The sequence below is a fragment of the Mauremys reevesii genome, linkage group 1, assembly GCF_016161935.1.
Source record: "Mauremys reevesii isolate NIE-2019 linkage group 1, ASM1616193v1, whole genome shotgun sequence".
NCBI lineage: Eukaryota > Metazoa > Chordata > Testudines > Geoemydidae > Mauremys > Mauremys reevesii.
In genome coordinates this window covers 203,464,186-203,492,166 of record NC_052623.1, presented here as the reverse complement: position 1 = coordinate 203,492,166, position 27,981 = coordinate 203,464,186, and the positions used below count along the sequence as shown (strand labels likewise).

Below are 27,981 nucleotides of genomic sequence, written 5' to 3'. Positions count from 1 at the left end.
TTCCCCATTCTCTTCTCACTCAAAAATACACCTCTACCTCTATATAGCGCTGTCCTCGGGAGCCAAAAAATCTTACCGCGTTATAGGTGAAACCGCATTATATTGAACTTGCTTTGATCCACCGGAGTGCACAGCCCCGCTCCCCCGGAGCACTGCTTTACCGTGTTATATCCAAATTCGTATTATATCGGGTGGCGTTATATCGAGGCAGTGGTGTAATAGAACCATTTTTGTTCAAGATGAAAAAGATAGACAAATGCCAAGAATGGAAAATTGCAACCTAAAGATCAACACTTCACCAAGTTCTGCCCATGTGTAATAGAGCTTGAATTTCAAATGAAACTGTTTTTCAACCTTAACTATTGCACAATGGGTTGCTGAAGCTTATGTATTATCTATGTGTGATGTTTATATACAGCCTTTATAGATAGTAGTTTTACAGTAAGGGATTGGAGAAGGTTCACACTCCTGGGAAACCCCAGTTCCTATGCTCCTAAGCACTACTATTCTTGCAGAGTTCCACCTTAAGAGTAATTGCAAGTGTCTGTAGCCAATATTTTAGGTCAGAGAACTTTTGCTAAACAATGACACATTGCACTTGGATCTAGATATGAAACATCTGGAAGCCACATGTTAGAGGCAATATAAAAGGGCCAACACAACAAACCAGTGGGGCATTTCTAAGCCAGAAACATATTCAACATGGACCTTGTTATTCTCTGTGTGTTCCTGCCACTGGTGACAGTGGCTTGGGGCCAGTATGGGGATTATAACTATCAACACTATGACTATGGGGGTAATGATGGGTGGGTCAATGTGTATCGTCAGGGCTTCAACTTCCAGTGCCCCCATGGCCAGGTGATAGTGGCAGTAAGGAGCACTTTCAGCAAGAAGGAAGGCTCTGACAGACTGTGGAACTATGCGTGCATGCCTACGCCCCAGAGTCTTGGGGAACCAACAGAATGCTGGTGGGAAGAGATCAACAGAGCTGGAATGCAATGGTAGGATACTGTTAAACTATTTTTTGAAAGAGAAACTGCAATGCTCAAAGTTGGATGGTGCATATTAGCACAGTAGTGATAGTACAAGTGCACATTCATTATCTGCTTAGCCATTACAAATGACTGTCTTAGTCATATTAGTAATGATGCATACTGATGTGATAATGATCCTATGTTACACTTCTATAGCACTTTCCCACTGGAGGAGTCCAATGCTCCTCTGAGGCAGCTCGGTATTGTTGCTGCTGATTTTACAGATGGGGAAACTGAGGCACAGAGAGGGTCTGTGACTTGCCCAGGGCTAAATGAGGAAACAGTGACCGAGCTGGGAACAGATCCCAAAATTCCTGACTACCAATCTCCAACCCTAATCATTAGAAAAAGCTCCTTCCCAGCATAGTGTTGTTTTTTCTCTATATCTTTCTGTTGCTGAAGACTTTGGCTTGTGCCCAGTATGGGACTGTTTACTACTCACATCGGTATTACAGGGGCCCAAAATGCATGCTAATCTATGATGATGACAGTGAATATTAATTATATGGGAAAGCCTAATATGATCAGCTGTAATTCATATTTAACATGCATATATGCTACTCTGCTTCTGAAAAGGACTTGACAGAAATGATCAGATTTTAGGCGGGGGATGGCAAAGTTTCATGGGATGATATATGGCATTTCATTCTGGGGCATTACATGTTCCCCAAATTTCATTTTCTCATGATGTTTTCATGAAATGGAAAACAGACACATGTTGAAAATGTTCATGTATTCAGTTAAAAAAAGTCACACATTTTAGATTGGCTCCAAAAATTCAGTAAAGAACACAAACTTTTTCAGATTTTGCATGAAACAGGAAATTTTTCAAAAATTCAAAATGAAATGTGAAAGTCTTGATTTTCAATGGGTTTGAGTCGTGTTCTGAATGATTCATGCTCCTCAGTTCACCCTGTGATAAGTTTCTATGGCTGATGCAATTGCTAAGAAAAAAATTGACTCTTTATGCTCACTTTGGAATAAGACTGAAAAGAAAAAGGGAAGGGTAGGAAGGAGATAGAGATGTGAAGATAAGCAAGAGATTTAGATCATTCTGGTAATGTATTATGCAGTCCTTTTCATACTTTGATGCAATTTGCATTTATTGCATAATAATTTCGAAAGAGTTCTTTCTATTGTTTAAAAATAAAGAAAACTTTTTTTCTTCTCAAACAACCCTTGACAGTAATTGCTAAAGTCATTTCTCACAATCAGGATATTGTGTAATTCTATACAAAATGTTTTCTTATGCCATCGGAACCCTCTAGAAACATTCATCATCAGAACTATATGTACCTAGGAAGTCTATATCCTCTGCATGTCATCTATGCCTTATTTCTTTCTTATCTCTTAGATCTTTCTACCTTGTCTCTTGCACGTTCTTTCTCTTCTCTTTCTTTTCTCTTTCTCCTCTCTTTTTTTCTATCAAATACCTATCTTAGATATTTCTCTCTCTCTTTTTCTGTGTTTACCTGTCTTATCTCTCCAGCATTTATTTATCTTGGATATTTTATTTAACTGTCTTTTCTGTCGGCCTTATCTATTTTGGATGTTACTTTCTTAACTAACCTGTCCTGTCTAACTCTTTTATCTGTCTGTTCTATTTATCTTATCTCTATATTGAGCATTTTCTCTTTTCCTATATGGATCTATTTCAGGTGGGATTTTCAAAAGCACCTAAGTGACCAATGAAAGTCCTTGGGACTTGTGCTCCTATGTCACTTTCTTAGGGCTTTTGAAAATCCAATCCTTCTGTCTTCTCTTAATTTATCTATCTGCCTCTCTTTTCCAGCTCTCTATCAAGCTCATCACTGTGGTATTTGTGTGCCTGACAGTATTCTGAAAATACTTCCATTCAGGAACTGTGTAGGAACACAAATATGAATAATAATCTGTAGTTAATCTGTAGTACAGTGAGTCTCTTTCTGGCCATCTCTGTGTCCCTTTTGGACTCCTGATTGATCAGTTCTGCTTGTGAGGGACAAATTAGATGAACTTCAGTTGGCAAAGATCTCTGCTGGATTATCTAACCCATTTCTCATTGTGGTGAGATGGATTTTATTATCCTTACATCATCCCTGACTGATGGGTGTCTGGCCTCACTTGGCATATCACCAACAAGAGAGATTCCACAGCCTCCATTGGCAGCCTACTCCATTCACAAACATAAAGCTGCAAAATTCTTCCTAATATTTAATCTACATTTTCCCTGATGCAGTCGATGCCTGTTACTTCTTGTCCTGCCTTCAGTGACTAATGAGAATAAATGTATTGTTGTCTGCATGACATCCCTTTAGCATATTAGCAGGTGGTTGTTGTCACAGTTTCAGGGTAACTATACATGTATTCCCCTCTGTGGTCCTTTGAGGCCACCACTTCAGGTTTTTGGCTCCCAGTCATCACCTCTCTTGGGCAGACACCCACGTCTCTTTCCCTTCGGAGCAGGGGTTTTAAGGCTGCAGAGCTCCCTGCCATGTACTGAGATATCTCAAGCAAGCCAATCTGCCTAAAGGCCAGCATCTGTGCACTGCTTTCTTGCCAAAGGCTATGAACAGTGTTTTTCAAACTGTTACACGTTACCACACAGCTCTTTCTAAGCAAGCATATTTATTCTTAGGGTAAAAGCATCACAGAGAAAACAGATCAAAACAGTAAAAATTCCTATGCAAATGCTAAAAGCTTACCAGAGGTCACCCATCAGTCTTCCCAAAGTCTTTCCAATTCTTCTGCAAGGTTTGGGGCCCTTAGAGAGAAGGTCCTGCCCATTTGCTAGATCAGAAGGAAAGCCCCGAGTCAGTTTAAATGCAGCCTTTTTATGCCAAAAGCCCTCTCTTTGTCTGTTGGTCTCTGGAAAACCCAGTTTGAACCAGTATATGCAGGCCTACCCATGGTTGGTACTTCTCTGGAGGTGTTTACTAATCACCCCTCACTGTTTTTGGTTCTGGAGGAGCTGTGATAACCCGCCCCCCCACACCTTGCCCCCCAGAGTGGCACACAATCCCTGCCTCACGGTGATACATAAAGGTAATACAACATGGTCCCCACAGATATTAATGTGCAGTTGCAATATCTGTCACAGTTACCATGCCCTCTCTCTGTCTCTTTGCTTTCAGCCTGAACATGTTCTCCACTTGCTTAACTTTTCCTTAGAGGTCTAATTTTCCCAGCTCTTTAATCAACCTTTGATCAATTTTGCTGCTCTCCTTTGAATTCTCTTCAGTTGCTGGCTATCTTGTCTAAAACATGCATCAGAAACCCCATTCTGGTTGGCACACCAAAAAGAGACCTTTGACCAATAACTTGGTATTGTCTAGTTGTGTTTTTTTTAAGTAATTACCATCTCTGTACGTTGTGCAGATTTCAAAGCAGAAATGAACCCAAGAGACAGTCTTTTGAAAAAACACATGAGAGAGAAAATGGAGTGGGGATGTAAAGCTCAGAGAGGAAGAAATATTATGACTTTTCACTGTTATGACCCTGATTCAGCATGGGTTCACTTAAGTACAGGCTTAACTTTAAATGCTTTGCTGATTAGGGGATGAGCATAAGCATGTGCTTAAAGTTAGGTATATATTTACGCGCTCTAATGAATAGAGATGGGCTTAAACACGTTGCTGAATGGGGCCAGATATAAGCACGTGAGTAACTGGATGAAATTCTGCGGCCTGTGATATACAAGAGGTCAGACTGGATGATCTAATGGTCCCTTCTGTCCTTTGAATCTATGAATGTGTTTAAAGTTAAGCACATGTTTAAGGACTTTGCTGAATGGGGGCCTATTTTTGAAGGGAGAGATTCTGACACCTTTAGTCACGCTGAGTAGCACCCTTACTTCACAAGTGTCTCCACTGGCTTCTCGGAGACTGTGTGGGGAACAAGATACTACTCAATGTTAGGGCAGCAGAATCTGGCCCTTAATGACTGGTGGGTAAGCAGTGGCGGGGGATTGGAGCAGTGAGAGGTCTGGGGGACAGTGTCAGTTTCTAATAATTTATAAGATAAGCCCTGGTAATGATGGCTTCGTTGTGGCAGGTCCACAGTGACCCGTTTTGAACAGGGATGTGTAAGTCAAGGAAGGGTAATGGATGGCTATCCCATTCCCTTTACAATGGAGGGGGCCCTGGGAGTTCAGTTTCAAACTTTTCCACCCGAATGAAGGGAGAGTTTGGGTGATTTCTCTGCCTCTGGTGAAGTTCATTTCTTCTGTGTCCGCTGCTCAATTATCTATGCCAGAGACGATTTAAAAATATATATTTAGGAAGAACAACTGTGGATGGAATGAACCAAATTGCACCAAATGGCAGGGATTAAATAACCAAACAAACAACTCTTGTCCAAAAAAGGATGTCCCTTTATGACGGGGTGGCCAACCTGAGCCAGAGAAGGAGCCAGAATTTATCAATGTACATTACCAAAGAGACACAGTAATACGTCAGCAGCCCCCACATCAGCTCCCCCACCCCTTGCGCCTCCTGCCCATCGGCTGCCACCGCTGATCAGCACCTCCTCATCCCTCCCCGCACCTCCTGATCAGCAGTTTTGTGGTGTGCAGGGAGCTGGGTGGGGGGCGAGCGAGGGCATGGCAGGCTCAGGGGAGGGGGCCGGAAGGGGTGGAGCGGGGGCAGGGCCTATGGCAGAGCCAGAGGTTGAGCAGTGAGCCCCCCCGTCCTCCCCTGGCACATTGGAAAGTTGGCGCCTGTAGCTCCAGCCCTGGAGTCGGTCCTATACAAGAGTCGCATATTAACTTCTGAAGAGCCGCATGTGGCTTCAGAACCACAGGTTGGCCACCCCTGCTTTATTAGGTCTTCATCCCCCAGGCCCTCTTCATATTAGATAGACTAATGCTGTGCCCTACCCTCAACAAACTGTTTATTTTTCAGACACAATGTATAAACTTTTCTAACAAAGTGCGGCTTAATGTAAATTTATTGTCTCTTTTCCTTGGCTAGGATTCTGAGAAAGTGCTTTGCTGGAAGTGAGGAAAACAGATTCTGCAGTCTCTGAATCATTCTTTCTCTCTCTCTCTCTCACACACACATACACACACACACAACCCTGGGACACAGATTACATCATGGGCTAAGGAAGCAAATGTGTGTGGGAGTTACCTGCTCACATGTTGGCAACACGGCCCAGTACATTTGTGGAGGACTGTTCTTGTGCAGACTCTATGACCAACACTGGGAAAGCATTACACAAACCTAGGAATCAGGCTGACTGCTTTTTAGACTGCCCTTTCCACATGTTCCCATTTGTGCTAGCTGCCATAAACAAGCTGGTTTTCCTTGCAGTTGTAGGTTTATTTTAAAGGGACAGCAGGGTGCATTTTTACACAGATCCACTGTATTGAATCTAGTGCATAGATGGAAATGGAAGCAGGGCTGCTTAGGTTGGTGTATAGTCCTCACCAGTCAACCTCAAGAAGAAGTGAGACCCTGGGGAAGAGGAGCTAGCCTCCTGCAAGGACAGAGAGGTTGTGTGGGAGAGGAATGGGTCACTGCCAGTGACTCGTGTGAGGGAAACAGGGTTGCTAGTGGCACGAGCCAGATTGGACAGCAGGGTTGCCTATGGCCACAGGGAAGTGGGTGACAGGATTCCTAAGGCCCTGGAGTAAATGGATGGTGGAGTTTCCTGTAGCCCTGGCAGAAGCAGATGACAGGAAGTTGCATGACCTCAGTGGAGCTGGACATTGTGAGAGCCTCCCTTGGCCTGAGCTGAAGTGCTTTAACTGCTTTCAGCTTTGCCTCAAGCACTTACCCTTCCCTTCTTGTCCTTAATGGGCTGATAAAGAATGATGTTGGGCTGTATGGCTCAGGTAATGGCATTCTGTAAAACAAGGACGCCATCAGCAAAACCAGCGGGCACGCACTTCTGTCTTGCTGCTGCACTTGGAGGAAATTTTGCATGGAATATTAAAAATAATAGATCTTTGTGCAGCGCCACTGCAGGAAAGAGTTTTACAGGAAAACAAAATTACCTAGGACAGTCCTTTTTTTTCCTGGGAAAATATTGTGCTTGATGTTTCATTAGCAAAGCTCTGAAGAGAGAGCTTTGTGGTGGTATCATACCATAGGCTTTTCAGGCATTATTTGCCCTAGAAGGAAAACTGAGTTTTTTGTAACCCCGGGTTGTTGGTGGAGGACCTCCCTCATAACTTTTAGCCTAGTGGTTCAGTAAATTTAGCAAGCATTTCATTTTGCAAATCCAAATTCAAAACCTTGGGCAAGTCTTTTAATCTGCCTCCAGAGAATGTCTCCGTTTCCCCAAGTACAAAATAATATTGTAATGCTGTTACCAACTCTTGGGACTTTATCCCACAGTATTTGATGTTTTTATTAAAGCCCCAGCTCCTGGATTCAGGTGATTACATGAGAAACTCAACTTTCATTTTTATCAAATCAGTTTCTAGCTCACAGGATTGCAGAGAAAAGCTTGAAAATGTGACCCTAGTGAACCCTAAATGCTCAAATACCAGAGGGCAAAGAAAAAGAAGTGTTAATATAACATTTTAAAGCCAATCTTTGCCCAATTCATGATTTTTGAATATTTGGGGTTGGCAACACTGTATCATTTCCTTGCCCAGTGCTTTGAAGATGTAAATTGCTATATAAGTGCTGCTTTCTTCTTTAAAATAATACTTAATAATGTGTTTTATTTTTCCCTCCCTTTTCTCAGGTATCAGACCTGTTCAAATAATGGACTAGTGGCAGGGTTCCAGAGCCAGTATTTTCCATCTGTGCTTGATCGGGAGTGGCAATTTTACTGCTGCCGCTACAGCCGGAGATGCCCATACTCCTGTAGGTGAGTTCCACAAGATTTACTACAGCCCAAATCTGCTCAGTTCTTGCTGCAAAGTGTTCAGAATTGTTATCCTCCCAATGTAGCATAACTGACCATTGGGCCCGAGAAGTTCAGTGCCCTATTGTCTTATGCATTGAGAAGAAGTTACTGTGTACTGAGGTGAAGCATGTATATTTCTGTTCTGGCTAAGCAGTATCACCTGGCGGTTGCATGGCTTAGGGGATTTGGGAACAGAGTAGGGAACTTTTCACCTCTAGTCATCTCACACAAATCATTCTCCAATTTTTTTGTAGTACATAGGCTGTTTGGGGGCCTCTGTGGAAATGAATTAGTGATCATAGTCCAAGGCCTGGTGAAGAGATGTCTGCACCTCAGAAAAGATCATCACAGTTGGAACTTGTTGGTCTCCTTGTTGGCAGTCTCATCAGGGAGGCTAAGTACTAACTGGGCCATGGGTACTGAGCTCCTCTGCTGCCCTAGATGTGGTCCTTCTAAATCAAGGAGAAAGTTGATTAGCAGGATATTAGAAGGCAAGCTTGCATTGCTCCTGCCTGCTCTGAGGTGAAACAGGGGACTTCAGTCTCCATGGTTGTTAATCCAGCATTGTTTTCACTGGCACACTAAATAATTCTCTTACACATTTTTAAGGAAACAATGTGCTTATAGCTTTGTGATCAGAACTAGTTTTTGAAGTGCATTCTTCATTGAGATGCATGTGAGATGTTCACATGCCTGCAGGCCTTATTGTTTGGCTGGCTGGCTACCAACCAAATGCAACAGCAGTGCATTAATTTTCAGAATCCAATCTCCTTACAGCCAGGAGGGAAAGAAACTGTATTTTTAAAAGCCTAAGTAAAAGGAGCTATAGCAAAATCTGTAAATGCCCCTCTGTGACTTTCCCACTTTATGTGGTCTGCAGATGCTCCGCATTTGCAAATTGTACTGACAGACCGGCCAAGTCTCCAGCATGTGAGGGAGACTTTGTTTGGATCTCATTTTTAGGCAGATTTTAAAGTCTCCACCTCTTGTGAGGCAGGAATTTGCGTGTGTGTTTCAATTAAACAGTTAAAATCATTCATATATATATATATATATATATATATATATATATATATATATAGTCAAATCACTCTCGTTCAGTCTTGGTATTACCACTTGGCTATGCCCTGAAAATCTGAAGGCAGATTAGCACAAGCTCTAAAATAATAGTCTTGGGTTCATCATGTCGTGTGGTTCTCTCCTACACTATACGCAAGCCTGAAGACTGCCCATCTGTTTCAAAAAGACATGGCACTCTCCATTTCTTGTCGTCGGCTGTTGTGTAGTGTTTGTTGCACTGTTAAAGAGCAGCGATATTCCAACACAGAAGTGGAAGCATTTTAAGGAGGGTGAAGTGCTTCCTCCATAAGCAGGGTTAAATCCTGTTTGCAGATCCATGCAACAAATCTTGGGTCCTCTGTTCTACTCTCTGTGCTCAGATTCCCCAGTGACTGGGTTAGAGATCCATTCATCGAAACAGAGCAGGACACAACAGTGGAGATCCACTGGGCAGATCTGACAAGATTTTGCCCACAGTTTGTTAAAGGTCTTTAGGATCCTCCAGGGGGTTAGGGACATTATAAAATCAGCTCTGCACTGTCTAACTTCTGCTTGACTCTGTGCTCTCATCTCTGGTCACTCACTCCAGGGTCCAGTTTACTCTGTTCAAGCTACATGTCTAACCTCCTGCTTTCATGTCCTTCTTCCAGTCTTGTGCCATTTCCCATGTGGCTCCCTCAGCCTGGAACCCCTCCCTGGCCCAGTGTGTGATGCCCACTGACACTCTCCTCCTTAAAGTCCCTCCTTAAAACATGTTTCTTCCAAGTGGCCTACAACCCCTAGTCCTCCCCTCAAAGTAGTGTTAGCCAGACAGATACAAGATATAGTAGTAGAAGAACCCTACTGAACCACTGCAAGGGCCTTGGACATTGATGTACTTCGATACCTCCTGTACTCTGCCTGTAGCACACAATAGTTTAGTCTCCCGAGAGCTGTAATACTTAGGTCTAATTCTGGTTATTGGCTTGGTGTGGGGGTGGCTAGGTGGGGTTTAGTGGCCTGTGCTATACAGGAGGTCATGATCTGGTGGCCTGTTGCTACGCAGGTATACCCCGTCACCCCTTTGGGAGGCGTTATGGCCCCGCAGTCAAGTTAATTGGGGTGCCTTTCCATGCAGGACAGTGTGACCTAGTGGCCGGAGTTGAGGGCTGTCCTCCTGTGCAGGGTGGTAGGGCCTAATGGCAAGAGTCAGTGGGCCCATGCTTTGGTGCAGGGCAGCACAGCCTAATGGCCAAAAAGCGAGGTGGGCCACCACCCATGGTTGGGTTGGCAGCTTGGGTAGGTGGACCCTGGCCATCCCTACTCCACCAGGGCCCTATCAGCAGCGAGAGTATCCGCCACTGGGTCAGCAGGGATCTGTCCAAAACACACTGACTGTGTTCCAGGTTCCACAACCGGATCAATATCTGCTCCAGAGTCTGCAGGCCCTCTGGTTCTCTGGGGCACTTGGCTGGTGCAGCTCCTGATGACTCCTTCTCCTGGGCTCTCATGGCTAGCCAGGTATTCTCCTGGGTCTTGGCACTCCTGGCCTCTGCAGTCTGGGGCTCTGACAGCTCCTGGACAGGAACCTGCAACACATATTGTCTTCTCAGCGGTCAGAGCAGACTGAGCTGGGCTGCTCCCTTTTATAATGTGGTTCCAGTTAGAGCATGCCCGGCAGGGGAGAGGGGGCCTGGCTTCCTCAGCCCATAGCGTAGGCTTAACCTCTTCTTGCCCAGTGCAGGGCAGGTGTACCCCCTCACATGACTCATTCTGGTCTTGCACTCTGTGATTCCAACAGAAAATATGAAACTAACAAGACTGCTAAACTTCACTGCTCACCACTTGTTTTTCCTTTACTTCTCATCCACCAGCTATTAGCTATACATGGTCTATTTAGATGCAGGGACCATGTCCTTTGAATTATCCATGAAGCATCACACCCACTGTTGGAGCTACTTAGGTAATAATAATGATAATGCAAGATTAATTATTTATTTCAATACCTGTCCAATTCTGATAACCTCTCTCTCTCTCTCTCTCCCCCCACACCTCTCTCCCTCTCTCTGTCAGAGGCTCCCAGACTGTGGCCTAGTCTGTGGAACAATTTCTGGTTGTCTGTGGAGAACTAGCTGTTCACATGGTGCTGGCTCCTCCTTCTTGCTTCCAGCTGCTCAATTACATTAAAAGGCCTGGACCAATACAGGCATATTTTCCTAATATTACTTTTCCATGTATGCAGTTACTGTAGTTGCCCCATGGACAATGTGTGAGCCACAAGAAAATGTGCTTCACACTACCAAAATGTTTGTGAATCCCTGATCTACTCTCATCTAAATCAAAACAAGCCCATCACTGTGGTATCTGAGTGTAGGGAGATTGCTAAGGAAAACTGATAGGAGCCAGAGATTCACAGAGTAGTTTGAGAATTAAGATTTTCTTATCACATTTGTCTGACTCGCTTTCCCACTCAAAATGTTTTCATGCCCGTTTCTGCATCTTCTCTTGCAAATCTATAAGCAATATATCTATCACTTAGATTTTGGGTTTCACTTTAGACTGCACATGTATTTCACCTGAAGGCTCAATTATCTTACTCCAATGCTCCTCATGAAATGAGAAGTTCCTTCCTAAGAGACAGAGTCTTCCCAATATACAGCGGGCCAGCATACAACTTGTTAGAATCTTTTCAACTTCTCAGCCTAAACATAAAGTTCATTTACCTTTCACTTCTTTGGATTATATATACTACTTATTAGAATACTTTTTAAAGGCACCATTATATAACTAAGACCCATGCTTAAGTGCTTTGCTGAACAGGGGTGGACTTAAGCACATGCTTAACATTGAACATATGTTCTCAGCACTAACTCCCAGGGAAGCTCCTCTATACGCACCCCTTTGCAAGCTACAACAGTCGCCTGTTCCAGTCTCAGATTTTTGAACTTGATATTTTTTGGGAGTTCTTGTTTTTTTCCTACCATGATAAGCCTTGTTCTTGAATTCCGTGGATTTCTGCCATACCAAAGATTGTTAAATTAATTACAGGAGAGGGAAAAAACGCAATACTTTACCTGCCCGGGGAAATGCTACACAAGTAAAATACTTCTGGTGGTGGGAGACCAGGTGTCCGCCATCTCTCTGGAAGGAACCAAATCTAATTTAATTGGAAAGGCAACAAATTCCTTGCAGATGTGGACACGTCATTACTAAATAACCCCATTAGACCTCATATTTTTCTTTTCGTAGGGGAATTGAAAAGCTTGACTTGATGCTCTCAAAAGCAAACACATGTCACCGGAGCAGCCGAAAGTCTGCACAGACTGTTTATGATTGTTTCCCTTCTCCAAACAACCAGCATTGTTGAGTGCCAGAAGGTCTGGCTTGCGCTGTGGCTGCTTTCTCTCTCAGTTAGATTGTCCAGGCAACTGCACCATTTTCCAAGTGTTTACAATTTATTGGACCTAAAGGAAGTGTCTGTTTCCTTTACCCAAGATGCCATCAAAACCATATTATAATCCATGGGAGCTTCAACTGGCACCTCTGAGATTATGAGCAGTGCAGTTACAGAGGCAGAAAAGTAACTGCAGAATTGGAAACCCACATTTACACTCTCAATACCTTCCGGTTGAATGTGGTCGTTTTAAGGCAAAAGTGAAGTTTTGTTGCTGAAATATACCCCAGGGAACACAACCCGACGAATTCAGTCTCCATGGCTATCAGTTAGCCACCTTGCAAGAGATCCTAATTCATTTAATGTTGAAAAACTACCCAACACTATTTCAGTCCTTCCCCTTTGCAGAATGGACAGCAGCTCCCAGATCACATAGAGATTTGCATCATGCCAGCGTCTACAGGCCTTCAGCTGAGATTGTGGCGCATTGTGTTAGACACTATGCATACGCATGATAAGACATGGTTCCTGCACCAAAGAATTTACAGTCTAACTAGGAAGGAGAGGTGAAGTGATTTGTCTACGGCCACCCAGCAGAACTGGGGATACAGCCCAGTACTCCTGATGCCCAGTCCAGTGTCCCAACCATGCTGCCCCTGTAAAAGGCTCACTGCCTTTGCAGCAGCTCCAGGCGCCTTGTAGCTCTTGAATCCTTAGCAGCATTCCTCTCTTGGAGCTCTACTAAAACCATGGGCTAGGCTAGAGCCTCTCCCAAAGCATTACTAAAAGGAGCCCTCCCTTTGCTTTTCAACACAGCCTGCTTGCTAGGAGGGGATACCCATCGTTCCCAAAAGTGTGATTAAACAAACAATTAACTCCCATGTGCTGCAAATGTGCCACATGAAGCCATCACCACCGGTAATACAAAATTCCCCTTAGCAAAACCACATTCTTTACACAACAAACGTCACCTGAAGCAACATGGCCACCTGTGGGCCACTGCGTATCCCGAGGGACCACAGGTATAAGGTCAAAGTTCATGTGCCTTCATAGAATAGAAGGCCCCAACTTTTGGTCATGGCTCCATTGGAGGAAGTGTAGCATGATGATGAGGAAAGACCAGGTTAAAGAGCAGCTTCTCATCTCACTGGCCATATGGTTGTGTAATAAACCTGAAATTTACAAGCAAGATAAGGCATCGTTAGCAATGCAGCCACTACTGGGGACGGGGGACTGTTCTACTGTGTCTCAGAAAGTCTCATCTATGTACCTTTCTGTCTCCCTTAGCTGCTCTAGCTCAGCCACCCAGCTCTTCAAAGCCTGTACATGGTCTCTGAGGGCCCTGCGCTCCTTGCACCGAATGCACACATATGCCACCTGCCCATAGGGCAGGTAATCATACATGCTGCACTCAGTGCAATAAACTGGATAGCCACCACTCTGTAGCTGCACTTCTGCCTGCATTCTCTTTTTACTCCTGAAGTTAGTTCCTTTGCTGAAGTTTTGTTTTTATCAGGGGGTGTTTTTTGGCTTAAGTTTAAAGAAGTTTAAGGAATGGTAAGTGTATCTAGCCCCCCTTCACACTCCCCTTCTGTAAACTCCCTCACAAAACTCCCGTTAGCCGCTTCTGTTTGCTAGCTCCTCTGGTCCCTTAGGAGCGGGCTTTTCAAAGGATTTTAAAGGACCCTTGTTTATATTCCCTGCTTATATTAACTGACTCTGCCATGAAATCTCTGTGTGAGTTTAGGTGAGTCATTTAAATTCTCTTGCCCTAATTTTCAAAAGATGCTGAGCACCTGCAGCTCCCATTGACTTTGCTGGGTTTGTGGGTGCTCAGTACTTCTGAAAATCAGGCCTCCACTGCCACAGTTTCCTCATCTGTAAAATAGACATAATGCTACTGACCCACCTTGGTAAATTGCTCTGAGATCGTGGATGAGACATGCTAGTAATTACTGTTTATTATTACAGACCTCTCCCTGGGTTGAATAAAATAACATTACCTATATTATTAACCTCTTATGCATTTATTCTTCCCCAGGAAGAACAAATCCTCCTTCCAAACTAAAATAAAAATCCTGTTAAAGATGCAGAGCCTTTAAACACATCTTTTATGCAACACATATCCTGGCCCACCCTAAGACTTGTAGAATTTAAGTCACGATTCACCAAAAACAAACAAACAAAACTCTAGGAAAAATCTATGTGCCAACATGAAGGACAAAGAGAAAATTCATTACAAAATATATATTCATGTACTCCTGCCATGCTCCGCACACACACAAACTGACACCTGCTTTTCTTTTGTGAATTTCTACATTCAAACCGAGTCCTGGAGATGGATTCCACCCCCCATCAGCTGAACAAGCACAACCAGGACAGTGGAACTTTCAAGTTTCACCCCCAGGGGTGTGCTCTGCTCTGCTAATGTGCCTCAACACTGACTGAAAAGGAGATGGTAGTTCATACCCTTGGCCTTGCTTCTGAGACTGCTGCCAAGAAGCAGTGATGCAGACACCTGTTCCTGGACTGAGACCACCGAGTTATTCCACATAGGCCACTGTACAGCATTTAGATGGTAATAACTTAGATTCACTACCAGCCTGGTCTGGACTTGAAGTAGCAACCTCCAGCAATGGTGGAAAGCTCCATATCTATTACCAATCACATAAGCCAGTCAGCTCAGTTTAAGAGATTTTTAGCCATTTATGTACATGACATCTCTGTTTCTGGGAGAAAGACCTGGGTACTGAAAAGGACCAGTAGTAATATGCAGAGCATGATCTCTCCATATTTTAGCTCCCAAACTCCAAAAAGGGGTGAAAGTCAAAGGGAGGATAATAGCACACCGCCCAGCAATAGGATTAATTATTAGCATCTCTCTCTAAAGGATCACATGCAATCAGGCTGACCTTGAGACATATAGGCTTACGGGAAGAGTTACATAAACGAGCACAGCTAACGTCAAAGAGAATAGAATTAGACAGACAGACAGACCACAAAGACCTAAGTGAACTTGAACCATGCTGTCCTAGCCCTATTTATAACATTCCTCTCCAGAACAAAAGGGGCTCAGGAGTATTTGTATTCATAATAAAACAAAACTCAAAGGCTCCAGCCTACATCTCATTAGTTTTGGTAGACTCATGGGATCGATGGTAGGGGCTTGATTCTCATTTACTCCATTCCCATATTTGGGGCAGGAAGTGTGGAAGGGGGAAGGGCAAAGGTAGCTTTAGATGACCTTTGCACTCCCCACATTCTGATGTGGTGCAAGGGCCTCCCTAGCCCATAGTGTAAGTTAGAGCAGCCTCAGGGATGTTCTGTCTTTCACTCAGCTTCCCATGGCCAGTTATGGACTCTGGGTGTAGAGAATAGTTATTGTGTGGTGTGTTGTGGCCTTGCCCCTGATGTGCCCATTCCACCTCCTATGCAGGAGCCTGGGAACTCTTATTCCAGCTCTACACCAGGGAGACTTCCTGCATGGGGATACCCTCAGGGAGCTGTTTACATCTACTCAGGGGCTCCTTTATACAGCTAGAGTGGCTTCCTATAAGAGTCTTTACTGTAAGTGAAAATCAGGCCCTAGATAAGATAGTAACATAAATAGTCAAGCTGATTTGCCCATGCTGCAAAGTCTCTGAGGTTGCTTAAAATAATACATATTTAGGGCTTCTGATTTTTGGTTTTAACCAATAAATACTGATAAAACACCCCTGACACAAAAATAAAAAAAATGGGTATTTAGTCAGTAAACACCAAACTCCCCATCCTGAAATGATGGTATCTAAGAACTTAGCTACACAGAGCAGGAATGCAGACTGTGAGGGTGTGATTTTGAAAGCGCACTAACGTGTTGCGCATTAATTCCTCTGAGTAAACCTCACTGGTGTGCAGTAAAGGTTCCCTCATGTGCTTTAACATAGTTCTGTTGGAACCAGCATGAACTACTGTAACGAGTAACATATGGATAGGCTAGGAGGTTGGAATGGACATGTCAGGGCCAAGGCCAGAGCACGCTACACATGACTATTCTCTACTGCCAGGGTCCATAATGGGCCAGGAGACGCTCAGTGCAAGACAGAACATTGGTGCAAGATACATTAGAATTGGAAAAGGTACAGAGGAGGTCAACAAAAATGATTAAGGGTATGGAGGAGGTGGCATAGGATGGATAACTCAATAATTGCCCTGTTCTGTTCATTCTCTCTTGGAAGACAGGATACTGGGCTAGATGCACCATTGGTCTGACCCAGTATGGCTGTTCTTATGATTTTATGTGATATACGTTGCTTATTACAGTACATTCAAAGAGAAAGCCCGAAAAATCCCCAATGTTTGGACATCTACTTAAAACTCAAAAATTGCTAAAAATTCCCTGCCAATGATATTAATAAACCCTGAAAAACAGAAGCTCTAGATATATATTTTAAGAGTGTGAAGGCAAATGTGTCCAAAGCAGATATAATATAGTGCTAGCTATCAATCACAATAATACTCCAACTGAGTTTGCATCAGTTTAGAGGACCGCAAGTCATATCACAAACATAGTCTAAGACAAGCTGCCATCTCACTTGGGGACGACTGAGAAGAGATTTTGCCACGTATGCCACACTTGTATTTGGGATGGATCAGTGTTCACGTCGCACTCCCTGTCAGTACCTGGCCCAAGCTGGGGAAGCTAATGATCCAATCAGCGGACCAAATTCAGCGATGAATCCTAGTCACCTGAGTAGGATTGCTAATTTCTAATCGTACAAAACCAAACACCCGTACCCTGCCCCGCCCCTTTTCCGAGGCCCCGCCTCTGCTCGCTACATCCTGCCTCGCGACATTGCTCACTCTCCCCTACCCACACTCACTTTCACCGGGTTGGGGTTGCGGACTGGGAGGGGGGTGAGGGCTCTGGCTGGGGGCGCAGGCTCTGGGGTGGGGCTGGGGATGAGGAGTTTGGGGTTCAGGAGGGGGCTCTGGGCTGGGGCAGAGAGTTGGGGTGTGGGGTCCTGGTGGTGCTTACTGCAGCTCCCAGGAAGCAGCCACCAGGTCCCTGAGGCTGCTAGGTGCATCAGTGAGGCTCTGTGCGCTGTGGCTGCCCTTGCACCTGCAGTGTGCCACCACCCCGCAGCTCCCATTGGTCGCAGTTCCCAGCCAATGGGAGCTGCTCAGCCGGCACTCAGGGCGCAGACAGCGCATGGAGCCTTCCTGGCTGCCCATGCACATAAGGGCCGCAGGGACGTGGTGGCCGCTTCCGGGAGCCACACAGAGCTAGGGCAGGCAAAGAGTCTGCCTTAACCCCGGACCACTACTGTGTCACCGACTGGAGTTTTAACGGCCTGATCAGCAGTGCTAACCGGTGCAGCTAAGGTCACTTTTCGACCTGGCATTCATCGAAAACCAGATGCCTGGCAACCCAACACTCGAGGCACATTGTGCATACGCTAAGAAGACGACTCTGGGCCTGATCCAGATCTCTTCAGGGACTTCAGTGGGAGTTGGATTGAGGCCTATCGCCCAAATCCTCTCATCCACAGAGGACATCTCTGTCTCCTTCCTTCTATCAGAAACCCCAGCTCAGTGTCATCCATTCCCCTGGCTGTGTTATTTCTCCCTTCAGACAGGTGTTCTGTTCAGTTGTCTGCAGCAGTTGCCTGTATCAGTGACGAAATGTTGTTGTATGTGGATCATCACTTAACAACACAGCACCGCAGAGACTGGGTTGATCGCCAGCCCATGGCTGGCCCACTGACATAGATGCTGTTACACAGACCTGATCACACACTTCTCAGATAAGACCAGACAGTGTTGCACTCATGCTGCAATCACTAATTTGTTTGATGATGGTGTACGGTTAGGGGATAGGTGGCAGAAGAATGCCTGTGGGGTAAAAAGGAATCCGCTCCTAATGCCTTTAGGGTCTTAAACAGCAGCGCCAGAATTCTAAACTGATTCTCATTTTCATTTGCCCGGGAATAATATTTTGCCAACTGTGATGTTGCACTGGATGGTCTTTTCCTTTCATTTTCAAGAGCAGAAAATGACCTGTAATTAAGTCACATCTGCTATGTACAGAGAAAATAAACAGCTCAATAGTATGGTAAACAAAGTAATGTAAAATGCATTTAATCATACAGCCATTGGTGGTAATTTCAGAGAATTTTCACAGAAACAGTTCTGGTATAAAGCAGCCTAAGATAATATGTAAATATGATCTTTTTGAAAAATCAGATACATTTGCCTGAAAATATTCTTTCAGTTTCTGATAGTTCCCATAGTTACAGGTTAGGGCCCTGATTCACCAAAACACTTAAGCATGTGGTTAATTTTTAACATGTAAGTAATCCCAATAATGCTATCCCTAGTCAGCAGAACATTCAAGGATGTGCTTAAATCCCATTGACTTTAATAAGCTTCAAGCGCATAGTTGAGTGCTTTGCTGAATAGGGAGGGGGCTATTTGTGTGTGTAAGAATGTCCTTAAGGTCTTTGCTGAATTGGGGTCAGGGGCAGCTCCAGGCCCCATCACACCAAGCACGTGCTTGGGGTGGCATGCCGTGGGGGGCGCTCTGCTGGTCGCCGGGAGGGCGGCAGGCAGGCAGCCTTCAGTGGCATGTCTGAGGAGGGTCTGCTGGTCCTGCGACTTTGGTGGAGCCGCGGGACCAGCAGACCCTCCGCAGGCACGCCTGTGGGAGGTCCACTGAAGCTGTGGGACCAGCTGCGGGAGCTCCACCGGAGCCGCGGGACTGGCGACCGGCAGAGCGCCCCCCTGCGGCATGCCGCCGTGCTTGGGGCGGCAAAATGTCCAGAGCCGCCCCTGATTGGGGCCTACATCAGGGAACTGGGAGTTAGAACTCCTGGGGTGAAGTCCTGCTCCTATTAAAGTCAGGGGTAGTTTTGCAATTGACTTTGATGGGGACAGAATTTCCTCCTGAAACCTGATTCATCATTATGTTACTCCAGATTCACGTTGCTATAACTCAATTTACACCTGCATAAACCCAGTGATGAATCCAGCCTCTTGTCTCCATTGCCAACCTCCACCAGAGTCTTGATGGATGACCTTGGGCAAGCTGCCTACCCTCTCTGTGCTTCTATTTATTCATCTGTAAAATGGGAATAATACTACTTGCCTCCTCCCCAGGAGGGTTGCTTGTAACTATTATTTAATTAATGTTTGCAGAAGCACTTTGAGATCCTTGAATAAATTATACTGTACACATTTAATCCAGATCATTCTTTCTTAAAGCCTGAATACAAACCAGGAGGAAAGAGAAGAGGAACGCAATAGCTGTTATATTCATACTGTGACAAAATCCCTCTTCTACCTTGGTGGGTCCTGCGCTTCTTGGCAGATTTGCTCACCACCTGATCTTCTTCTTGGGGGAACCCAACCTGTCTGATCAACTCTGTGTGTCTGATGGAGTTGGGAGGTTGGGGGGGGGAGACCGACCCCCCTCTACTCCGGGTTCCAGCCCAGGCCCTGTGGGAGCTGTCTGTCTATATAGTTCTTACAGCAGCTGCACAGCAGCACAATTCTGGGCTACTACTCCATGGCCTCTCCTCCACACCTCTTCCTTACACTTCTTCCCCCTCCCTTCCTCCTTCCTCTGGTGTCTGATTGATAATGATTGTATTCCCTCAGCAGCCAGCTCTCAGCACTCTCTCAGTCAACTCCTCTTGCTCCTCACACACTTCTCCTCACACTTCTCTCCTCTAGCTCTGAGCTCTGACTGGTGATAGGTCCCCTTTTTATACCTGCCCTGCCCTGCTGCCCCTGCTGCTGTGCTAATCTCTCTCATCTCCTCCTCTCTGCCTTCTAGAAAGTGGCCCCAGCCCCCCAGGTGCCCCTGGTACTGCTGTGCCCTGGGTATGGTTGGGTTTTTGGATTTTGCTTAGCCTGGGCTTGCCTGGGGTTCCTCTCTCCCTCTCCTGCTGAGTACTTTCCCCCCATCCCATCATATGTATAAGTCATAAATGGAGACATGGTTGTATTTATTTGACTTGGAAATATTTAGGACACTTTGCAGTAGTAAACCAAACAAACTGATACTAGGAAAGTGAAAATACTTGCAACAGAAACAGAAGAAATAGACAGGCATTACATTCTTGTTCAGATAGCAGCTACTCTGGGAGCAAGGCAATGTTTAATAATCAGACCTGCTCTACACAAGCTAAATTCTTTGTAATTTCCCAAAGGATTCCAAGAACAAATTGCATGCAAGAGAAACAAAACCATGTTATGTGTAGGACTCTGCATTATTATGTTGTCAATGGATAAGAACTTTCAAAGAGTAAAGACTTTCAAAGAAACAGAGGTGAAGATTCTGAAACTTGATCTGCATTCAGTCAATTCTATTTCATTCCTCGTTTCTTCCAAAAGGTAAATTGTGTTTTCTTTTCCCTTGACAAAGTATGACAACAGAACAGCCAGGACACTATGGAGAAGATATGGACATGATGATGTACACTTATGATCATTACATCCGGGGAGCAACTACTACTTTCTCTGCGGTGGACAGGTTTGCTTTTTGCTTTGTGTTGTTATTGGAAGTGGGAGAAAAAATGGGTATTTCCCCCCCATCTGGAATATAGGATTGCCCTACTGGATCAAACGATGGTCCATCAAATGCACTATCCCTCATCTGGGTAAGTCCATCATGCACCTGGGGAAATGTTATGGGCTGTACATGGCGGAGGGGAGGAATTACCCCCCTATCCTGAGATGAGATTTGATTAGTAGGCATAGCTACAAGCGTTATTAGCAGTGGGCCTCAGCCAAAAAGTTCACATGTGGATCTGCGCTCCCCCCAGATTTACTGGTGTTTGGATCTAGAGTTTTGGCTCTGGCCTACCTCTGGATACTGTTGTTTATAAAATTATCCAGATCTTTAAAATTCCAGCTTGACTATCCCATACTCCTGGAAGGACAGAGGTGCTCATTTCAGCCCACCCTTCATGAAGGCAACTGGGGAGACAGCAGGCGTGTAGAGCGCCTCAGGCCACACAGGACTGCCAAATGCTGCAAACAGTGTGCGGCGAGGTGGAGACGCATCTACTGCTCCTTCTGCTCACTTGCATGCTCAGTCTGTGTGCGCCACACTGTTTCAGCCGCAGGTGATCCACATCACATGTATGCTGCTTCCTGACAAATTAGAAGCCCCTTTCAGGGTGGAGTCCTGAAGGATACAATGCCCTCAATCCCCTTACGCTGGCATCAATTGCCATAGCCACAGAGCCCCTGAAGACTGCATTTTGCCATCTTTAGCTTGATTAAGGTAGACAGTTGCTAGGTGCTATCACTGGGGTACAAGGAGAAGAGGACTGGGACTCCCCTTCCACTCCCACCCCCGAAACCCTGTCATAACAGTAGATACATCCCCTCTGAAACCTCACAGCAGTCCTAGTTTAACCCCTAGCTTTTATATATGGTGATTGTATGATTATTTTCTCTGACCCAGTGAGTAGAGCCTAGTGCTGGTGGCTGGCTGCTGGTTGGAACTCCTTTAAGCGGTGTGCCAACAGGGACAGATCATTGGTCTGACCCTGTACAGTAATTTCCATAGTCTTATAGACATGACTTCAGATTATTCCCCATGCCAGAAACCAATTCTTATAATTTACAGTCATGTAAAAGGGACTGTGATAAATGAAGTGGGGGGAGGGTAGCTCCCTTTAATGGACACCCATTAGCCTTGACAGGGACTAAAATGCCTGTGTTTGTGGACATTCCGGGAACTGACATTAACAATTTGAGGGGATTTCAATTACAGGTTTTTCCATATGCAAAGAGCAACACTATATATTCAGTCTAAAATTGTTTTCCTTTGTCTAAAATAAAAGTAACAGAAAGGAACAAAAGTAAAGTCTTCATGAGAGAAGACAGACAGTATGTGCATCTCCACTGTTCAGGGTGATGCATAAATATATGAGTTATGCACACAGGGAGAGTTCTTAGTAATTTCATAAAATATCAGGGTTGGAAGAGACCTCAGGAGGTCATCTAGTCCAACCCCCTGCTCAGAGGGGGCCCAATCCTCAACTAAATCCCTAAATGGCCCCCTCAAGGATTGAACTCACAACCCTGGCTTTAGGCAGCTAATGCTCAAACCACTGAGCTCTCCCCCACCCCAACTTAATGGTGCAGAATATAGAAAGCAAAGGCACAACATCTTAGCTACATACACAATCATAATGTGACTGAATAGCCCCATCCCTTCAATAACTTAAAAATGGATTGGGCCAAACACTGGTGACTATTCTGTACCCTAGATCAAGCTGGTGCATTAGTGTAAGAACCTATTCACAAACAGCTCGATGAATCAGAAGCTGAGTTTCAGGCAGAAGGACACACAGAAAAGGGAAACCCTATTAATCTACTGCGGATTTGGATGGGGGTCTGCAAAAGCGGCCTGTAGAACCCGTGGTGTTTCATAAGGCCCAATATGGAGTGGTCTTAAAATAGAGAATTTTACCTATACTGGGCCTGATTCTTCCACCCCTTTGACACAACATAAATGCAGAATAACTTCACTGAAATCAACAGTGACATTGATATAAAACAAGGCGTAAGTGAGCAGCTTCAGGCCCTGTAGTTTGAAGCATGCTGCAAAGTCAGGCACAGAGAATTAAGAGTAATGAAATATAAGACCGATTCCTTTCCAGAGAATGAGTTAATTACTTTGTATTAATTATGCCAGGCCATTATTTATCATTAGCATTCGTTACCGCCTTAGGAGCAGGGCTCTGTGTACAATGAGATTATACAGGCATGCAAATGGATATCATTGGTCTGTTTTTGAAATTGCTGCATTATTGTGCTTCAAAATCTTCACCTTAAAATAAATTCTCTCTCTAGCCATCATGGTTGCAGAGATAACCTTCAAAATGTGAACCTAACATAGAACAATGCAGTGCCCTGTTAACTATTTCACTGCTGGATATTTTAGCAGCGACACCAAGCCAATTTGCTAACCCACCATTATGGGATACCATTGTAGATAATGAGTTGGGGTGTACGGAGGCAGCCAGCTGTTGCCAAGAGTGGCTGGAGAGAGGAGAATTAGGAATTCAAACGCTTTTTCCGCCCACCCACATTTACAGTAGGAGGAAAAGAAGAGCTGCCTTGGCCACAGTGGCCTTCCCAGCTCCCTGGCAGCAAACCAGGGACTCCCCCTGGCCAAGGTTGTCAGCGCAATGCCACGGGAGTCGTGGATTTGCAGAAATGATAATAAATTCCCAGGCTTTAATGGTCCCAGAAATGATAGTTTCTGACAAAATTACATGGGGCTGATGATTGCTTACTGGCAACCTTGTAGCACAAATTATTCCTACCAGAGGCAGGAATAACCGATGCAAGAGACAGGCAGTTGGATCAGAGGTGCCTCGTCTCCCTTGCGGTAGAGAAGAGACAAGACTTCAAGGTCCTGGCTACACTAGGTTTTTCCCTTTAGCATTTCCCACTGCCGCTATCCCCATTGATAGTAGCCGTGGGAGCACTAGTGTAGTGTAGAGAAGGTGCTGGCTGCTGGTTGGAACACCTTTGAGCAGGGTTCAATGACATGGTGCTTCAAATGCCAGCTACATTCAGGAGCCCCCAGTCCCACCATCACTATCATTGGCGGAGCTGAACCTATGATAGCAGCAGTGGGGGATTTTAGAGAAAAAAAAGGCTAATGTAACACAGCCTGGGAATCTTTAGGGAGGCAGCTGGACACAGACAGACCTTGCTGTTTTTTCCAGCCCTCTAGTTGCCAGAATGACTAATCCAGGCTGTTCGGCCAAGTGCCACTAGTCCAGGCCTCCCTAAATCCGTGTTTGGAATCTGCAGCCACGGAGTGGGCCTTAATTATACTGCAGGGTGTACACGTTAAAATGCACAGAGCATGCCCTCCTCTGCAATCCTTTGCCACTACAGCCTGTGTGGGAACCCAGCAGGTTTTGGCAGTGCAAGTGGTGGGACACAGAAGTCACTCCCAGCCACAGCTTTTCTGGAGCGTGCCTTATACGAAGTTCAATAATTTGGTATACAGAGATTTTTGTCATCTGTTCTTCTGTGTCTTTGCTTGAGTGAACTGAATAGTGAGAAATCTCTTAACTGCTATGAGAATCATCATTAAAGACACCATTAAAGACAACTACCTGTGTGGTAAGTGCAATAGAAATGCCGAGGAAGACACTGACTACCCAGATAGATTAGCTGAACTATCAGGTATTTTAGGCTCCCCATTAGGTTTTGTATTTTTAATTTAATTGGAAACAGGTTATCTGAGGATTTAAATATTTCCCTGCAGTGTTGGAAACCCAAATACAAAAGAAGTAGATACACAAGAACCACAGCGTGAAAGTGACCAGTAAAGCTTTGCTTCCTAATTAAGCGTGTGTCTACACTGCAAAAACAGGTGTGTTCTTAACTCAGGTTAAGACACAGAAACTGAGCTTTAACTCAGGTTACAGGAGCCTGGGATTGAATTTGAGTGGCTGACTTGAGTTAGAAGCCAAGTTGCTATGTCCTCACTGCTGCTTTCACCTGAGTTAGCTAACCTGAGCTAAGAACACACCTTTTTTTTGCACGGTAGACATACCCTAACAGAAATGCAAGAGATTAAACAAACAGCACAAAGGATACAAAGTAAGCCCAGAATCATAGATGCCGATTCCGTGGGTGCTCCGGGGCTGAAGCACCCATGGAAAAAAAATAGTGAATGCGCAGCACCCACCAGCCATCCGCAGATCAACTGTTTGATGGTGGGCAGGAGGCTCTGGGGGCAGGAGGCAGAGCACCCACCCAGAAAATTGAAAGTCGGTGCCTGAATAGTTCCAAATAAAGTTGATGGGGCTTAAAATTAAGTTTGGTTGATGGATTGAGGTCTAAATTAATGTTTCAAAACTCTTTCTGTTTTAATATCACAGACAGTATTATTAATACACGAAGTAAAGAACATTTCTTTTAAACGTGCTTGATTTTTATCTTGACAATGTCTCTTAATGGCAAAGTCACTGTATCTGAGCTTTTGAGCTTAGACCCTCCATTACAACAGGTGCTACTTCAATAGACCATAATTTTGATCTGTAAAACCTTGTGGAAGCATGATGTATCTGTATCTCTGGGTATCCAAGCGACCAAAGGAGTAACACATCTGTGATCAGCACGCATGTACCACAGATGATGATTTCTTAAACTGAATCTAAAAATAAGTTTGGCGTTATATTAGCCCTTGGCAACATGCATGTCAGCAAACAACAATCAAAACTAGCTAGCCAGGCAAAAGTGTCAGAAAAAGATTAAACCCTGCTGGTTAATGTGAGAGATACACTGTTCTAAATAACACTCCATTCAAATGTGGAAAACTACCATAATAATATGTACAGTAAATTAAAACAGAACTGAAAGGACTTTTACTTATAGAGAGTCCAGGAGGCAACATTTTTCTCTCATGTACTCCAGTGTAAGTTAAGAGTAACTCAGCTGAAGTCAATCCAGTCACATCCCAGCAAATGTGAGATCAGTGTCTGTCTTCCCTTCTCTACAGCACCTCCTGTCTTTCCTGAATGCACAGAGGCATGCGCCGTATGGGGCTGCCAGCAGAAGACAGACACTGTGCATGATCTGGGAAGGAAATCTCCCCTTCGCCTGGACTAGCTCTCACAATGTTACCAACCCAGCGTTCAGACTCAAGCTCAGACAATTAGCTGTATCAGAGCTTTGGAGAGCCACTCATTACTAATTTAAATCACAGTTGCCATCTGCCAATATTTTACTCTACATCTGAATTCTTTAGTTACCCAGTGCCATATGACAGCTGAAGCCAACCAACCCATTTCATGTACTGCAGATTACAGAGCGACTCATCACCTGACCAGTGACTTTTGATCATAACCAGCCTGGCTTTTCTCCTCTAGTCCCTGGTTTGAAGCTTACTGGAGATAGATCATGATCAAAAGTTGATATCTTCTAATGGGTAATTCAGTGGCCTTATGCTCTTAAGTTTGTCAGGGGGCAGGGCAGGGCATTATTAATCTTCTGAAATATTCAGCTGCCTTCCGTAATGTAACAGCACACAGGTAACACTTGGAGGAAGACTGATTGGGCTAGTGGCAGACAGTCAGAGTTCACTAGCTGGAGGCACCTTTAGTGCAAAGTTGTTCTCATCTGTATAATTTTGTCCTCCTCGGTTGCCCTCACCTCATTAATGTCTATCTCTTGTCTCTCTTCCCCCGCAGGGATCGTCAGTGGAAGTTCATCATCTGCAGGATGACAGACTTTGACTGTCAGTTTCAAAACCTTTAGACATACTGCCTATACCAGACGTGGGAAGGCTGGGGCGGGTCAGAAAGGGGCAGTTAAACTCACAAAGACAGCATCAAGCAGCACCAGCTGGCGGCTGAAGTTACAGTTCTTCTCCTTTGCCTGTGGAGCTGTTAACCACAGTACCAGCCTACGGCACCTTTTAGCCTAGTAACATGATTGCAGCTTCAACCTCGGAGGACGCCCTTGAACATTATGTGTGGCTGCATCTCACAGCTAAAATGCTTATGATATACACACATTTTATTAGCAGTTATTTCTTTTTGTATTTATCCACTTCGCACATTATTTTGCGTCGCGCCTTTATGTCAAATGCCTCCCGTCCCTGAACCACTGCACACAAGGTTAAAATACAGTAGAAGCTCTCCCGTGTGCACTTCATTACTCTTTCACGCCTTCTAATTGGCACACCATCCCCACTGGTCTCTCCCCACTTCCCAGTGTATAATAACTGAGACTGTGCTGTAGAAAGATTTCACATTGCCAGGATCTTGGCATTGTCCATATTGGGGATTTGCCCCAATTCCAGCCGTTGGTGTAACTGCACTAGTGCAAATCCTTTGCGTGGACATGCAAAGCCACTATTTGCATTAGAAGAAGTTAGTCCTGTTTGACATCATTCACCAGTGCAAATAGCAGCTTCATCTGTTTATATTAGGAGCCTGAATCTCCTTTAGACTTAGGGTATACCTACACTTAGAGCTGGGACTATGATTCCCAGCTTGAGAAGACATACTGGTGCTAGCTCTGATCTAGGTAGCGAGCTAAAAATAGAGCTTAGCAACAGCAGTGCAGGCCGTCGGAGGGTCAGAATCCCGGATGTTCCTAGTCCACATCAGAGTCCATGCGGCTACGTCTTCTAGATTGGCCATGCTCGCTAGATTAAAGGTGGTGTGAGTGTGCCCATACCAGCTCCAGTCACAACCTCCAAGTTCAGTGTAGACATAGCCTCAGAGTGATGTTTGGAAATGTTCATTTTCAAGTGTACGTTTTCCCTTCCCCATGTAGTCAGCAGTCCAGGAGCCTATCAGATTTCAAGAGTGTCGCTCAAAAGAACACTTGTGCAGTTGCAGTCCAGCCAGACGACCTTCTGATGACTGCTGCCAGAAAGGTCAAATATGGGCTTTTTCACACATGTTTAGGGTTTGAGCCTTTGCCAAATGAAATCAAAGAGAAAGTTCTCACCATCTTCAGTGGCACACGATCAGGCCCATAATGAAGACATGCACCAAACTCAAGATTCTAAGATCAAGAGAAACACAGACATGAATGGAGTCTATCATTCAGTTACCCCATCACAAGCATCTCTCTTATACTAGGTATCTACTAGCATACTATGAAATGTTATCATTAAAACACTTGTCAAATAAATGA

General features: G+C 44.7%; 1 protein-coding gene across 1 annotated transcript; it reads left to right on the top strand.

The window, feature by feature from the left end:
- The first annotated feature begins 662 nt into the window (after positions 1-662).
- DPT (dermatopontin) lies at positions 663-27,981 on the top strand. The gene is made up of 4 exons (XM_039527529.1): positions 663-1,001; positions 7,710-7,835; positions 20,714-20,821; positions 26,523-27,981. The coding sequence occupies exons 1-4, from the start codon at positions 703-705 to the stop codon at positions 26,587-26,589; spliced, it is 600 nt and encodes a 199-aa protein (XP_039383463.1). The 5' UTR covers positions 663-702; the 3' UTR covers positions 26,590-27,981.

Bases quoted from the DNA above. Each gene is read 5' to 3' on its own strand.
- DPT (XM_039527529.1), top strand. From the start codon at position 703: ATGGACCTTGTTATTCTCTGTGTGTTCCTGCCACTGGTGACAGTGGCT. The intron at 1,002-7,709 runs GTAGGATACTGT...CCCTTTTCTCAG, and splicing joins AACAGAGCTGGAATGCAATG to GTATCAGACCTGTTCAAATA. The intron at 7,836-20,713 runs GTGAGTTCCACA...CCCTTGACAAAG, and splicing joins AGATGCCCATACTCCTGTAG to TATGACAACAGAACAGCCAG.